This window comes from Cibotium barometz, chromosome 13 (genome assembly GCF_041138505.1).
Source record: "Cibotium barometz isolate CiBa-2024 chromosome 13, ASM4113850v1, whole genome shotgun sequence".
Lineage (NCBI taxonomy): Eukaryota > Viridiplantae > Streptophyta > Polypodiopsida > Cyatheales > Cibotiaceae > Cibotium > Cibotium barometz.
Genome location: NC_141058.1, coordinates 54,463,164 through 54,479,401, shown reverse-complemented (window position 1 = coordinate 54,479,401; position 16,238 = coordinate 54,463,164). Strand labels below are relative to the sequence as shown.

General features: G+C 41.7%; 1 protein-coding gene across 1 annotated transcript in view; it reads right to left on the bottom strand.

Moving 5' to 3' along the window:
- Nucleotides 1-5,667, bottom strand: part of LOC147632857 (dnaJ protein ERDJ3B-like) — a 49,270-nt gene extending 43,603 nt beyond the window's left edge. Inside the window, exons 1-4 of the mRNA XM_086807731.1 lie at nucleotides 5,551-5,667; nucleotides 4,962-5,274; nucleotides 4,660-4,808; nucleotides 3,919-4,045 (exon numbers count right to left, since the gene is read on the bottom strand). Coding sequence (XP_086663857.1) covers nucleotides 3,919-4,045; nucleotides 4,660-4,808; nucleotides 4,962-5,032 — 347 coding nt within the window. The 5' untranslated portion in view covers nucleotides 5,033-5,274; nucleotides 5,551-5,667. The remainder of the gene's footprint in view (nucleotides 1-3,918; nucleotides 4,046-4,659; nucleotides 4,809-4,961; nucleotides 5,275-5,550) is intronic.
- Between the last annotated feature and the right edge of the window lie 10,571 nt (nucleotides 5,668-16,238).

Here is a 16,238-nt window from a genome sequence, read left to right as displayed (position 1 = left end):
GCTCTCACACAAGCACTATAGTCTCTAGTCTCTTCCTCAAGCCTCTCTCCCTCTCTCAAGGCTCAAGCCATCTTCAACCATGGCATCCTCCTCACGTGCCGGGGCTTCCCATAGAAGGACGACGGGATGGACATCGTGGGAGGAGGTTAACTACACCCCATTCGCTCATGGAGACGGTTCTTGGCCATGGGCATGCAAGCTTTGCCCGTATCGGCGAACGGGTGGCACCGACAAAGTGTGAGCCCACCTCTTGCATTAGAGTGGCATGAGGTGCGGTTTTGCACGAATGTCACGCCCGAAAGAGACGGGAACTTCTTGACAAGCTTGCCATCTACGAGGCAATCGAAGCGGCAAGAAGGACACCACAAGTGGCCGTGGATCTCGCGACGATGGGGAGAGGAACTCAAGCCTCTACGATGGAGTCATGTGGTGGATCAGGATCATGCACACCATCACCTTCACCATCGAGTCGGAATGTTTCTCCATCTATCACGCCGGCACCCTCCATCTCCACGGCCTCTCAACCCTTGCTCAGCCCACACGACATAGTCACAGGGGACGGAGGGGACAGAGCCTTGGAACGCCGGGATCGCGAAACGGGACGGCGCAAGGACGGGGACGGACGGACGTCCCCCGACGGACGTTTCTCACAGGGGACGGCGACGGGGACGGCGCAGGGACGGGGACGCCTGTCGGGGACGGCGCTGTGCGGGGACGGCAGAGAGCCGTTACGCCTGCCGTTGCTGCGTTTTTGGCCGTTGCGCCTGCCTGCCGCCTGCCTGCTCCTTTCGAGCCGTTTATGGCTGTTGGGCCTTGGCTCTTTGAGGCTTGGCCCTCTCTCTCTCTCTTGCCCTTGAGGCTTTCCTCTCTCTCTCTCTTGCCTATCTATATAAGAACAAGCCTCTACAAGGCTACAAGCACACACAAGTTCACAACTCTCAAGGCTCATTGCTCAAGCTTTCAAGGCTCATTGCTCAAGCTTCTTGAATCTTCTCTCTTCCAACTTGCAAGTTCCAAGCTCTAGGGCCTAGGGTCTCACCTCTCCCTCAAGCCTCTTGAGTCTTGACTCTTTGAGTCTTCCAACTTCCAAGCCTCTGGGCTCTCTCTCTCTCTCTCTCTCTCTCTCTCTCTCTCATTCCTCAAGGCTCAAGAGTCGAGCCATCTTCAACCATAGCATCCTCCTCAGGTGCCGGGGCTTCTCGTAGAAGGACAACGGGATGGACATGGTGGGAGGAGGTTAACTACACCACATCCGTTCATGGAGGCGGTTCTCGGCCGTGGGTATGCAAGCTTTGCCCGTACCGGCGAACGGGTGGCGCCAACAAAGTGCGAGCCCACCTCTTGCATGAGAGTGGGCATGAGGTGAGGTTTTGCACGAATGTCACGCCCGAGAAGAGACGGGAACTTCTTGACAAGCTTAGCGTCTACGAAGCGGTCGAAGCGACAAGAAGGACACCACGAGTGGCCGTGGATCCCGCGACGATGGGGAGAGGAACTCAAGCCTCTACAATGGAGTCATGTGGTGGATCGGGATCATGCACACCATCACCTTCACCATCAAGTCGGAATGTTACTCCATCCACGACACCGGCACCCTCCATCTCCACGGCCTCTCAATCATTACGTGGCCCACGGCGACAATCTACACTTGGGAGAATTGGAACCCCAAGTTGAAGGAGGAGGTGGATATGGTGGTGGCCCGCTTCTTCTTCCACGACCACATTGCCTTTCAAGCGGCTAGGTAAGTGCAATCGATCATTGCCAATTCATCATTCATGTTTTCATCATCCTAGTCCCCTTCTCATTAGTAAATTACTTTCTTGAATAGGTCGGAATACTTCAAGGTCATGGTTAAGAAGATTGGGGAGTATGGCTCAACCTATACGCCCCCCTCATCCAAGAGCTTGCGCACTACATTGCTCGACAAGGAGAAGCGCATTGTAGAGCAAGCGGCCGACAACACAAAGCGGCAATGGGAGAGGAACGGAGTCTCCCTCATTGTGGATGGATGGAGTGACACCCGCAAGAGGAGTATTCACGGCATGGTTGCATATTCCCGCGGAGAGATGTACTTCATCTCATCTCATGATGCATCTAGCACTGGGAAGAGCGCGGATGTGCTTGCGGCGGAGTGGGCTACCACCATGGAGATCGTTGGCCCCGAGCATGTAGTGGGCTTTGTTGCGGATGGGGAGCCTTCCAATAGGGCGGCGGGAGCTATTCTCCAAAGTATGTATGGACATGTCACGGTGTCCTTTTGTATGGCTCATTGCCTAAACAACCTCCTCAAGGACATCGGGGCATTACCATGGATCAGCCCGCTCATTGAGGAGGCCAACACCATGGTCTCCTTTGTCCTCAACCACCAAAGACTTCGGCATGAGTTCAACAAGAGGTCCTGTCTCTCTCTCCTCAAATATTCCGACACCCGGTTTGCCTACAACTTTCTCATGTTGGGCCGGTTGAAGGATTGTAGCGGTGCTTTGAGGGGGCTTTTCCTTAGCGAAGAGTTTGTTGCCATGCAAGAGTCCCATACAAACACTAGCCAAGAGTGTAGGCTCAGGCGGATGACGCCTCTTGGTGGGAGCGTGTGAAGACCACAGATGCTATGGTGAGGCCCATAGTCCACCTATTGAGGATTGTAGACGCTATGCAACCATGCATAGGCAAGGTCTACGAGGCCATGGATCGCATGATAGAGAAGTTGAAAGACTTCGTGCCTGACGAAGATAGATACGAGGAGATCCATGCCTTGTGTCTAGGAAGGTGGAATTAGTAAGGGGGGCTGGGACATCTCTTTATAGGCCCTGATAATGCTGGTCGGCGGCCTCCTGCCTGACCTGCCGGCTGCTCTGGCTGCCGAGTCGCCGACCAGCCTGCCCAGTGCCCATCTAGCCCTAGCTGGTGCCCATTTGGTCCGTTATTGGTGTGTGCTTCTGTTAAGTCTCCCATTCTGTTATTCATCTATGTTAGCACCTTCACCTCACAGATAGCTTTACAGAGGTGCAATTGAAGAGCTTGATTAACAGCTAAGATGGAGGCTGTATGCTGTAAAGAAGCAGCATGGGAATATCGGTTTATACATAGCATGTAGCCTATTTGGCAGTGTGCCAAATCTTCCTAGGTTAATTGGCCACCGCTTGGTGTTCAGACCAGAGTGGAGGGGGGTGGGCATCCAATTCCTAATGGGGCCATTCATATATGACCTGGTCGAAGCATTACATGATGAGGGTAAAGCAATGAATTCTAACAGCTGTGGGCCCACCCTTAGCCGGTCACGGTTGGCTTAGAATCCTTGTATTTTGTCGTCTCCTTGAACTCTAATAATCAACTGGCCTTAATTGCTTCGCATTCAATTCCAATGCTACAGCTTCAGATTGGTCTGGATCATGACTCTTGACTATTAGATGGCTCCCTCAAACAAGCCATGCACATTCACTATATCCCAAGACGCTTCTGAAAGATTAGGTTTCTGTCTGTCTCCTTGACAGCTCCAGAGCAGTCTTCATAGGTTATAGCCACATATAAAATGCTACAAATGAGGGCATTGCTTAATTACAACCTTCATCTGTTATATAGAATATTATACCCATACTACAAGGGTAAGATCACCAAGTGCTAGTCTTAGCTCACGGGTCAAAAATAAAAAGTTTACTAGGAATTGTGAAGCAGGGCAAATGCCTCCCCATAACCCTACCAAAAAAAACTCAGAGATAAAGAAAGTTTGGTTTAATAAAAAGTTTTTCAAGCCAAGTTGATAGGGGAAAGCGGCAAAAAATTAGATTTGATAGATTCTTGTGTGAATTGCAAATGCAAACAGTATGGCTGACAACGTTACAAAGGTGCCCATGCTTGCCCTAGTATGTTTGGATGATGTCATGATTATCTACAAAACGGAATGCAAAAATCAAAACTTACTGCCGGAAGATATCTTGTGCAAAGCCCCCACCACCACCTCCTCCTCTGCCGCCGCTCTGCTTCAAACCCTCCTCGCCATATTGATCATATATGTTTCTCTTCTCTCTGTCTATCAACACCTCATAAGCTGCATCAAGAACATTTGGAACATGAAAAGCGTTACTCTTGATTATTTTCCATGATACAACCTGATCATGAAATGGCATGCACATGATCAATGATTTTATGCATACTATACATTAATCAAAACACATACCCTGATGGTGGCATGTACAATGACACTTAGTACTTGTGTATATATATACCTGACTCGTGCCATGGCATGTTCTTTGTCACTCACGATTTTACACATTATCAAATCATGCCATGGCATATACATTATTACTTGATGATTTTATACATTGTCTGATCATGCCATGGCATGTACATTGTTACTCAATGCTTTTACACATACTTTGATCATGCCATGGCTTGTGCATTGTCATGTGATGCTAGTATACACGGAACATCACGTGTTAGAGTATGTATGGGAGCATTACGCCACAATGTACATGCCATGGCATGAGCATTGCCACGTGAAGCCAGTATACATGTAACTTAATGCTTTGATACATATTCTTAATTCTACACACCTTGAGAAAGATGATTTCAACTATTCTGACACAAAAAGAAATGCAAAAGATAATAAGACTATTCACGATGCAGCCTAGTGAGTCACATGACTTCAAGTCTGTACCATACCATTATTTATCTCTGCAAATCTCTTGGTGGCCTCCTCGTTGCCAGGGTTCTTGTCAGGATGAAACTTAAGAGCTAATTTTCTAAAAGCCTTCTTGATTTGATCATCCGATGCACTCTTAGGTACTTGCAGTATGTCATAATAGTTCTTACTGCAAGATGAAGCGTAATCTCAGTTAGGACTGAAGAAACCTCCAGGTTAATCTACAGTTAGGACTGTGCCGATGAATTGAATTAGACAAGCAAACCACCAAGGGCATTCCATGCAGACAAAGGAAAATACATGATGACCTGTGGAATCTTACCTGGAGCAAGCATCTTGTACACAGGAGGCTGAGAAAATTAGGGCGAAGAGGAGTGCTCTCAAAACACCCATAATGCTTAAATCTTTGGGCCCTCCTGGCTAAATCAAACCATCTAATGGATGCCGCAGGACCAGGATAGCTTTTGGCCAAATCTCAGATATTCTGAAGGAGTGGGATCTAAAGATTTAAGGATCCCGACTTCCTGCGAAACCCTAGCCCTAACTTTCTACCTCAAAATTCCACTTTTCTTCTGTCCTCGGAATACACCTTTCCTTTGCCGTTGTTCCAAAAAAACCTAATCCTGGCTTTCACCCTGCCAGAGGGCCTGCTGTTAGACTGTAGTTGAAAAACCCTAACCCGAGTTCTGCTCTCTCTACAATAATACCGATCTACGTCGAGTTCTGTTTTTACGCTTTTTCGTTAAAGAACCTGCAGAAAACTCTACCGAATCTATTGCCGTTTCTATCCCTAACTCTCCTCCTCTTTCAGATATCAATATGAGAGGGAGAAAACCAGCAGGAAACCCTAACCCTTAACCTAGATTTAATGTGATTTATTCTTCGATGAAAGATAAAACTCAACCAAAAACCTGTCGTCGCTGCTAGCTCTGTGCTGCTGGTGTAGATGCTTTTCTACCTCTCTGCCGTTGTGTTGGTACTGCTGTTTAGTTGCTTCAATGGCGGGTGTTAGTTAAACCGTATAAAACATTTTCAAAGAATTAAGAATTTTAATCCTAATGGATTTCAAAATTAAAAGTGCATCCAACCAATCAGATACTCGCACGTTTTCCTCTAGCCAATCACCGCTCGTTAAACACCAAACGCTTCTCCGTCAGGACACGTGGACGCGAAGCTCGTTTGACTCAAGTCAAAATCATGTAGACGCCAAGGCCCAAAGGCCGCATTTTCTTTCAATAAATGGTAAGGGGCTAGTGGAGGTCGTACAAATGCCGGGATCTATAACTAAAATGTACAAATTTCAACCTTTAAAATTAAAGGCAACGTTGAATTTTAACCAAGAGTTCTAAATTTCAAGCGAGAAAATTACACTACAAACCGAGTTATGTGAGCACTAACTACAAGCCTTCGACAATCATCAACTTTTCGCCAAAAATGGTAAGAGAGAGAGAGAGAGAGGGAGTGGGGGAAGGAGAGGAATCTTTGCTCTCTTCAGGGACATCTCTACTTTTAAAATACACTATAGAATCTAGTTATGGTGTTTATGCATCACATAAGCTTGTATTAGTGAAGGTTTATGTAGCTTAGGCTTCTTTTAAGTTTTTGCATTATATATGTTTTTTCTAGTGCATCTTTAAGAGTCTACAATGTTTATATGCTCTTTAGAAACCTTAGGAAACTTGATGTCTTTTAAAAGATCCTTAAACCTTGAGTTTCCTTAAGTGCATAAATGTAGCCTTTGAAAAAATTGAATCCAACTAATTATTCAAATAGAGGTGCAAAAAGTCCTTAGAGTTTAGGGCGCCAAGACCTTAGAACTTGACTTTATAAATTAAATTTATGAATATCTATTATGTATTTATTTTATATTTACGTTGCTCCTTTACAAGTGCGATCTCACATGTCTTATTATGGTGTTTATGCATCACATATGCTTTTATTAATGAAGGTTTATGCATCTTATGCTTGCTTTAAGTTTTGCATCATGTAGGCTTTTATTAGTGTATGTGTCTACAATGTTTTAAAACCTTAGGAAACTTGATATCTTTTAAAGGTTCATAAAACTACCCCTTCTTTTATAGATTTCTTATGGGAGAGTTGCCATGTGGCACCTCCATGCTCGGCCACGTGGTAGTTATCCCACCACGAGCATGACCTAAGTGTGACAACTTGGCGAGAGCTGAGTGTGGCATGACAATGATCGGCAAGCATGAGTTTGAGTATGTAGAAAAAGAAGACATGCCTCCACCACTTCCAATCCAACCTAAACGCTGTGAAGTTGTTTGAGCACCATTGGCCTAACAACCGATACAGAGGACAACGTGAACACTGTAAAGCTACTTGAGCACCACCACCACCAGCTCAACACATCCAGTTTGCCTACAAAGGTTAGTTCGCACTGTAAAGCTACTTGAGCACCACAACCAACTCCACACATCCAGCTCCTCTACAAAGCTTAGTTCGTATGTCTACCTACAGAGGTTAGTTCACCTACACACACAACACACACACAAAGGCAGGTGTGTAGCCTTGAGATATAAGTTATGTTATGAGAATGTATTTTAAGCCCTCTTAAAAATATTATTCTAGGTGCGTACCCTAAACGCTGTGAAGTTGCACCATCGGCCTAACAACCTATACAGAGGACAACGTGAACACTGTAAAGCTACTTGAGCACCACCACCACCAACTCAACACATCTAGTTTGCCTACAAAGGTTAGTTCACATTGTAAAGCTACTTGAGCACCACCACCAACTCCACACATCCAGTTCGTCTACAAAGCTTAGTTCGCATGTCTACCTACAGAGAAGTTAGTTCACCTACACACACACAACACACACACAGAGGCAGCAGGTACCCTTGAGATATAAGTTATGTTATGAGAATGTATTTTAAGCTTTCTTAAAAATATTATTCTACTCTCTTATAAATATTATTCTACCCTCTTAGATAATTCGGGGATACCTGGATTATCTTTGCATCAAGCCAAATTAAGTTAATATTGTGGGTGATGCCATTGTAAATATTAATACATTTAGTGTGCACATTGGCGTATGCTTACCGGCTTCCTATGTTTGTTGCAGTTGTTTAGAATGGCAGGGTAACTCCTGGAGTACTTATGCTTAATGAACATGTGTGTAGTGATGGTTAGTATGCTACTAGAATAATTGTTTACCAATTTATTATTGGATATTTTATAGCGGAAGAGGACTCGAAAGATTGAGGCGACACTATATATATTATTATTTTTGGAAGGCATTCATTATTTTGGACAAGCTTTGTATATACGTGCTAGCTTGTGCACAACCATTTATTTATTTTTACAAGCTTAGACTTGAAGCATAGATGTAAAGCTTAAACACTTTCTCTAAGCCCGAAGCAATCTTGTTGAGAAAAACGTGGTGGAACAAGATATGTGGAGGAGATAAACTGACAAAATACAAGAAAATATCTTGTTTATTAAGTTGTTTATGGGTACAACTTGGCCTTGCTCAATACAAAATGCCTCCTAGCTTCACTTTTAAATAGGTGAGCTAGTGGACCATAAGTCCATTCACACACACACCCTTCTCCTCCCCTTTTACATAACCTTAGTCTCTTAATACCCCCCCCCTCAATACCAACTATGAAAGAAAATTGGAATAGGTGGTATTGGACATAGGTTGCCTTTATAACATTAGGCGTACAAGGTTAGGAATATAGGTGTGGTTACATTGAGATTTAAAACAATTTCTCAATGGAGTTAGAGGCTGATACAAAGTTAGCCTCTGACTCTTTGTTAGGACATTTAGAAGTGATATGTCCAGTTTGTTTATACTTGTTACATTTTATTTTGTTGGGATATCTGATCCAACAATTATTTGCCAAATGACCCACCTTTTTGCAATGGACACATCTTACTTTGATCACTTGATGTGACAAAGCTTGTTCGATATTCGATGAAGTTGTTGCATTTGAAGATTCTGCTCCTCCCTTTGGCCTCTTTTCTTCATCAAGACAAGATTGAATGACTCCTTCAAGGGTGGGATTAGGTATGTTCTTCAGGGTGGTGACTAAGGTGGGGTACACCTTCTTGACTGCTTTTAGTAAAACAGCCACTGCATCATCTTCATCCATTCTCGCATTCACTGATGTAAGTTGAGCCATAAGGCTCTTCAAGTGAGAGATGAAGGCTCCAATGCCGTCTCCCTTTTTTGAGTTCCAAGCTGAAAATTTCAATATTAAGTGAGATCTTGGAATTCTTACCACGAGCTCCATAGAGCTTATCAAGCTCATCCCATTTCTCCTTTGCAGTCGGAAGCTGGTCCACATGGTGAATGAGAGCCTCATCAAGATGAAGCATGATGATGGCTTGTGCCCTCTCATCATCTTCAATATCTTCAACCTTAGTTCGATCAATAACCTTAGTGCCGGAGATGAATGGCCAATAACCTTAGTGCCGGAGATGAATGGCCAAAAACCTTTGGACATCATCTTGTACTTGACAAGGACTTGCCAAGTGTGGAAGCCCTCTCCCGAGAACTTCTTAATTTGGGTGTTTTCCTTTGACATTGGGTATTGAAGGAGATTACTAGAGAGTAATGGGCTGATTTATGAAGAAGAAAAAACCAAAAATTTTAATATTTTAGCTTAAGTAGAAAGAGAAAGGCTTATGAGAGTGCAACAACCCTTAATCAAGCCAAGGATGTTGCATAAAAAGGAGATTAAAATGGTGCAGCTTATGGTTTAGCACTTAGGGTTTGTGCCCAACCACAAATACTGATGGAGAGAGCTTCATTAGTGTCAAGGAACACTTTCTTTGGTGATTAAGATCACCATTAGTGTTTAGCAACACTATTAGTGCTTAATTAATTATGAAGTGGAAGGGCATTAACAAATCAGTTTTAACCATTGGTGGATAATACTTCTTCTCTACCACATTTTTCAAAACCTCTTTCTAAAATCATAAAACCACCTTTTGTTTCTTTCACCCTCTCCAAATTCTAACCGTATGGATGGATTGAGTAGGTTTTTGGCATTATTCTTCTAATTTCAGAATTTGAAAAGCTTCACAACCCAGCAAATCTATGTTGAACGATGGAGAGACTTCCATATTTTCTTTTCTGGATTTTTTCAAAGAAAATTTTTCAAATTTCTCCCTATCTCTATGCAAGCTCCGCTCGATTTACCCTCTCCCTTTTTCTTTTATGATGGCGCTCTTCTCTCTCTTTGTCAACTATTTTATTTTATCTCTCTTCGCGCTGTTTTCATACACTACAACACACCAGGGGTATGGCAGCGTTCTAATAGCGTTTATTTTGTCAAGATGTCGAGGAATTCGGTCGTTACCCTGCAGCAAAACATCGCTGCTCAACAGTACCCATAGCAGTGAAATTCTAATGCTGTTTTGTTGCTTAGCAACAAAATTTCATTGCTGAGTAGCGAGCATAGCAGCGAAATTTCGATGCTATACTGTAATTTTGTTGTTGGGCAGTAAAAATAGCAGTGAAATTTTGCTGCTATTCTTGCTGCATAAATTCTAGAGAGTTGTTAAAAGTATTGAATTTAAGTTATACATGTCACATACATATAGAAAATGATTATAGTTTTTAAAAAACATCCATCAGAACCCTTGGAGCCATGTTTTGAGCAAAAAAATAAAGCTGAAAACTTTTAAGAAGGGAAACAATGTCAAGATCATTAATCTATCCCATCTTGTAATAAATTCATATGTGTTGCTTTATCATTGTCTATATCTAATGGAAGCTCAATGAAAAGATGGGGTTCCATATCAATATCACTATCATTATCCATTGAACCATTGTTATGATTGATAGGTAACTCATCATCTTCTTTGGATTAATGTTCCTCATGCTCTTGATCGGTCTCCTCCAAAATGTTTCTTCATTGTCTTCTTCTAATGAGCCGATTTGAGGTAATACTTGCACCTCATCCAGAGATTTGACCTCAACATCTTGATCTTAAAAGATATGTTTTGAACGAGGGGAAACTTGTATAACATACTACCACTTTGGATCAATTCAATCAGTGTGGAACACAACCTAATATCACAAAGTAAAGGGGTTACACTTTTATTATACTACATTGAGATTTATCACTGGGATTGGTTAGGTTAATAACCTATTGACAGCGTTAAGGTAGCACGAAAGTATCTTTCTCATCATTCCAAAACTTGGTGGAATCAATTTGAAGGAACCCATTTGGATGTTTCTTCACGATTGCTTGAGCACCTCTATATATCACCCTGAACCATTTGACATTAAAGATGAATAGACTAAATGCTTTAAACCCAACCTCAAGAATATCTTGAATAATTCCACATATAATTCCACAATACTTAAGATTGTCCTCTATGACATCTCGAATTTCTTGCTCAAAAGTTTCCATCACACCACAATCAAATATATATCTTTTAGAATCCACATGCTCTGTGCGAGAAAGTGCCTTCCCTCTTATCATATTGTATTATATAGTTTGTACTAACATTAAACAAAAGCATGTCATTTAGTATAGTGCATTAAACAAGGTATATAACGATCGAAGCATGAGACAGAGATTAAGAATGTACTTATTTGAGGGTCACATCCTCTTACATACTCATGCTCTTCTCTTGTGATCATCTGTCCATTTTTCGATGCCATCAATATTGCCATACGAAGCCATTCTATATTGATCACATTTGGTAGAGGTTCCAAGCTGGGCGAGAATGGCAAGCGTCTATTTTCTCTTTTGAAAGCTCTTCTCTTATACTTTCGTCTATTGATTGCATCCTTATATCTCCCAATCCACTTCTCCACATGATGGGACTATTTAGAATACAGAATGTATTCACCTTTTGGCATAATGCTTCATCCAGTCTTCATTGCCTTCCTTTTCCTTGTGGCACATTAGTGATTAGTCGGTCATTCTCCTCATTTATTCACAATCATAGCATGGAAGGATCTATGTAAGAGAGATGTTTTGAGATACTCACAAGAGACTCTTGCATCAACCATCTCTCTGCCATGCTTGCTTCTGGCTTTGCTCTTTGTCTCACAAAGCCCGGTAAGGTTTTCATGAACCTTTCAAGGAAAAACATCCATCGAACATGAACAACACCACAAAGCGCACTTCATCAACCAAATGCACCACAAGATGCAATTGGCTAGTGAGAATTGTTCTAGGAAAGTTTTCCTCGATCATACACACTGCCTCAATCAATAGCATTGAGACGAGCCATCTCAATGGATGTAGGATCTATTTCCTTTAAGGATATGTAACTACATACATAGCAATCATGTGTACTATTTACTGTACATAACTTGTAAGCGCATGAGAATACCAAATATACAATATAACTTAGCTAGTGAATTGAAGAAGATTTATATCTCACTAAGCTTTACATTTTGTAAATAGCCTCACTTACCTTCTTGTCTCCACAACCAACTATAGCAATTGGAAGAATAAACTATGCATAGAAAAAAATGGAAGTTAGTATATGAGCCTACAAATTATGTACCATAAAGAGAAAATGAATAAGCGAATATTATATACCTATAATATCTTGTGCCAATCATATTCCTTGAGGCCATATAATTGTACCTCTCCTTTCTTTTTGGTCTTTGTGAAGGCACCCTTCAATGAATGCATTACTCCCGTTGGTGTACAAAAAGAGGCAATCACACTTTTCACCTTATTGTGCTCCTTCTTGGTTAATACCCATGGTGCCTTTGGTAGGACCATGTTACCACTCTCACTTTCGATTGGCCATGCACTTTGAAGGGGTCCAATGTTTTGTAAGTCATCCCTTACACCCTTTGTATCTCTTTTACCAATCAAATAGTCCCAAATATTTTCTGCCACATTCTTAAAGATATGCATGGGATCTAAGAGATGATTGATCTTCAACTCACACCAATTGAAGTCGAAAGAAGCTTGTGTGTCTAGACATCCCATCGGGTGGTGGATTGGGGGTACTTCTCCATGCCTTAAACCAATCTCTACCTCTCATCACAAGTGGTGAGACATCATGTGGCACATACTTGGGATGTGAAGAAGGGAGAAATCGACGATGTTTGTCATACACCACCTTCTTAAGTGTAGAGGGTCTTTCCAAAACAAGTGATGGTCCACAAATCGGACATGCATGATGTCCAGAGGTTGCCAAACCTATTTTAAAATTGATATGATTGAGAGGTAGAGATATAAATTTAAAGTTTAAAGTTTAAAGTTTAAAGCTTAAAGTTATCCGGTTCAAGTATGTATCTGAGCACTTCGAGAACTTGGGATAGTCATGTATCGTCCAAAGCAAAACTCTTTTCACCTCCGCCTCACACTTATTTATTTGCCTCGAGACATCATGCACTTTGATACCTCACCATTGTGTCTCAAGCGCCTCAATCAAAGGCTCGAGGTACACATTCATGTTCACCACCTTATACTTGGCTGGTATACGGAGAGCAAGCATGATATGATTTTTCTTGATTGCCACCCATGGAGGGAGGTTGTAATTAACCAATACAATAGACCAAGTAGACCATGATGTGGACTTGAAGCCAAATGGATTAACACCATCCATGCCCAAGACAAGACGTAAGTGATGGGGCTCATCTTTAAACTCTGGCCATTGATGCTCCACATATTGCCATGCCGGTGAATCAACTACGATCCTCATGATGCCATCGGTTGAGCGACGAGTAGCATGCCATGTCATGAGTTCTACAATCCCTTTACATTTAAACATGTGTTGGATGCGAGGAATGATAGGAAAGTGTCTTAACACCCTCTTGGGAATTTTGTCTCCCTTGGAAATCATCCCTATAGCGGCTCTCTCCACATTGTAGACATTGTGTTGCATCTTTATTAACCCCTCTAAATAGCATGTAATAATTAAGACATGCATGTATTTTTGTGTAATCCATACCTAGCATAGAGGGAATTTTATGACACTCATCTCGTGAGTCCGATAATAGATTTTGAGGGGGAAGAATCTTCTTGAGAAGCCTACAACATAACATAAGAGATCATATGTCAAAATATTTGTAAGGAGAGTATATAAAACATGAGACATTTTCTATTTAAGAGAATAGAATGAGGCGATCTTACCTAAGAAGACTTGTAACACTTGCTTCACTCCATCCATAAGTTGTTTACAATTTTGATAGCTCCAAGTTTGCTCGTAGTGTGGAGTACGAACATCCCTTGTATAAAGGGATGCGTGCCTCTATATGCAAGGTTTCCTCCTCTTATGACATTGGAGCTTGCTTTCTATCATCTATGACCTCTCATCCAAAGAAGTCATTCACCATGTTGTCCATGATGAGATTCTCTTCCTCCTCATGTGGCAATGGTAGAGGCACCGCATTCATTGGTTGGCGAAGATGAGTCTCAACTATGCTTTCCCTATATGAAGCCTTGCCACTTTATCCGATGTCACTGAATGGTGTGGCATGTTACCTAGCACTCTCCTATGGCTCTCCTCCATGTCATCATCTACACTTGGTCATGCCAATGCCTCATGAAGCCTATACGTCCGAGCATGCTCAATTGTTATATGATGTTGTCGTACATATTGTCCCTTACATCGATCATATATACGTCGAATTTATTCTCTAAACCATGCTTCGGAACCAACTTCTGACCCTTGATCACTGTCAGACATTTAAAACCTAGCAAAAAATGATTATGTGTTAGTACAAAAACACTTAAGCTATCCAGAACTGGCAGATAGAAAATTACCCAAGATTTTGCTGCTAAACAACGATTACAGCAGTGACATTTTGCATAATGCTGCCCAGCAGCGAAGGTAGCAACGAAATTTTGCTGTGGGTAGCGACCTAGAAATTGAGACTCTTGCCTAAATCACCGCCAATGGGAGTCTTTTCTTTCTATCTACTTTGACTCCTTGCACATACGAAGAGGACGCCTGCACAACAGCATTTCCTCCCACCAAACCTCTTCCATCAAGTCTCTCTTCCTCTCCAAGTTAAGCGCCCCTTTCTTTTCTTGCTTTCTCCCAAGCTTTCATGGAAAGCTTCAATGCTTTCTTGCATTCTAAGCTTTCATGGGGAAAGCTTCTACATAGAGCTTTTCTTTTCCTTCCCCTCTCTCTTTTTTCCCTTTATCCCTTCCCCTCTCTTTCCTCTCCCTTGTCCTAACCCTAGTCCTATGCATAGCTATAGCTTTAATAGAGAGCTTTGAGAGCTCACCATCAAGCTATCTATTAAGCATTATATGCATATAGCTAGGGTTAGGGCAACATAAACCAATTTCTTTCAATCACTTATGTATTAGGAATAGGGTTTAGGGTGCTCACCTCTTTTTCCTCTTCTTCTCCTTACTTGCTAATATGTTAGAATGAACTAACTTTTTGATTTATTATGTTTCTTTTTTGTAGGTTTATTCAAGTGAACAACTAATGAGGGTTCATGCTAATCCTCTCCTACGGCTTCTCAAAGAAGAGTTAAGCCCTCTTTTTCCATTCTTTGTTTATGCTTATCTCTTTGTGTTATTGCACTTTTGGGTTCCAGGTTTAGGGTTAGGCCAAGTTATGCATAAGCCTTATGCAAGCTCTATGCATAAGCCTTATGTATAAGCTTCATGTAAGTGGGGCGTACACTTGGATGAGTCCGTTTTGGGGACTTAAGCAGACGAGGTAAGTAGTGAAACAACCCTTCTCTTATCTATATCTAATTGTCTTTTATTGTATATCACTTACCTTGCGCTTGATGGCATGTATGTAGGATGAAGGGAAAGAGGAAGATCCATATTACAAGCATGAAGCGGTAAAAGGAAGTGAACATGAGGAAAAAGACGATGAAATGAACACTTGGAATCCGATGAAGAGTCTGATTAGCCACCTCTTCTTTGATATATTTTTTCTATATATAGCCAAAGGCCCAACAATTCGCGAAATATAATACATTTTGGGCTCACTTGCATTCTTCTCAATCCATGTATTTTTCATGTTTATGTTTGTATCACAAAACTGTGACTCTGTTTTAATTTTTTTAAAAAGAGCTAGGGAAAACTGGGGAGTCCTATGTAGACTCCCCAGTCTACCCCAGCTTTTTTTTTATTACGCAATAATTTCACTGCTCAACAGCAGGCAGCAACCCCGTTGAAATAGTAACTTTTTTAGCAACAAAATGGGCCGACATCTCCCTACCCTTTTAGTTATAAAAGCGCTGCTATTTTCACTGCTACACCCTCATTCTATTGTAGTGGTTGTTTCTTCTTCCTTCTCTCTCTTTGTTGGACACTAGCACTTGCTTTTTTTTACTCTCTTCATTGATACGCTACTAGCCATCTTCTTTACTATATTGCTTGACTAGCCAAGCTAAGCTTATAAGGTATTCAAAGTTTAAAAACTTTATCACTTAAAAGCCAAGCCTTACCTTTTGACCTTTAAACTTTTCAAGACTTAAAGCTTTCTTTAAAGAGCATCACTTTTCAAAAGCTCAAAAGCATTTGTTTTATAAAGCTTTATGAACACCAAAACAAAAAATCTACCTCATTAAACAAGCCATAAAAGCTAAAGCTTACAAAGAGGGGTACATTTAAAGGGAAAAGTTTCAAGTACATTCAACATCAAGGGCATTAAGCTTACAAAGAGGGGT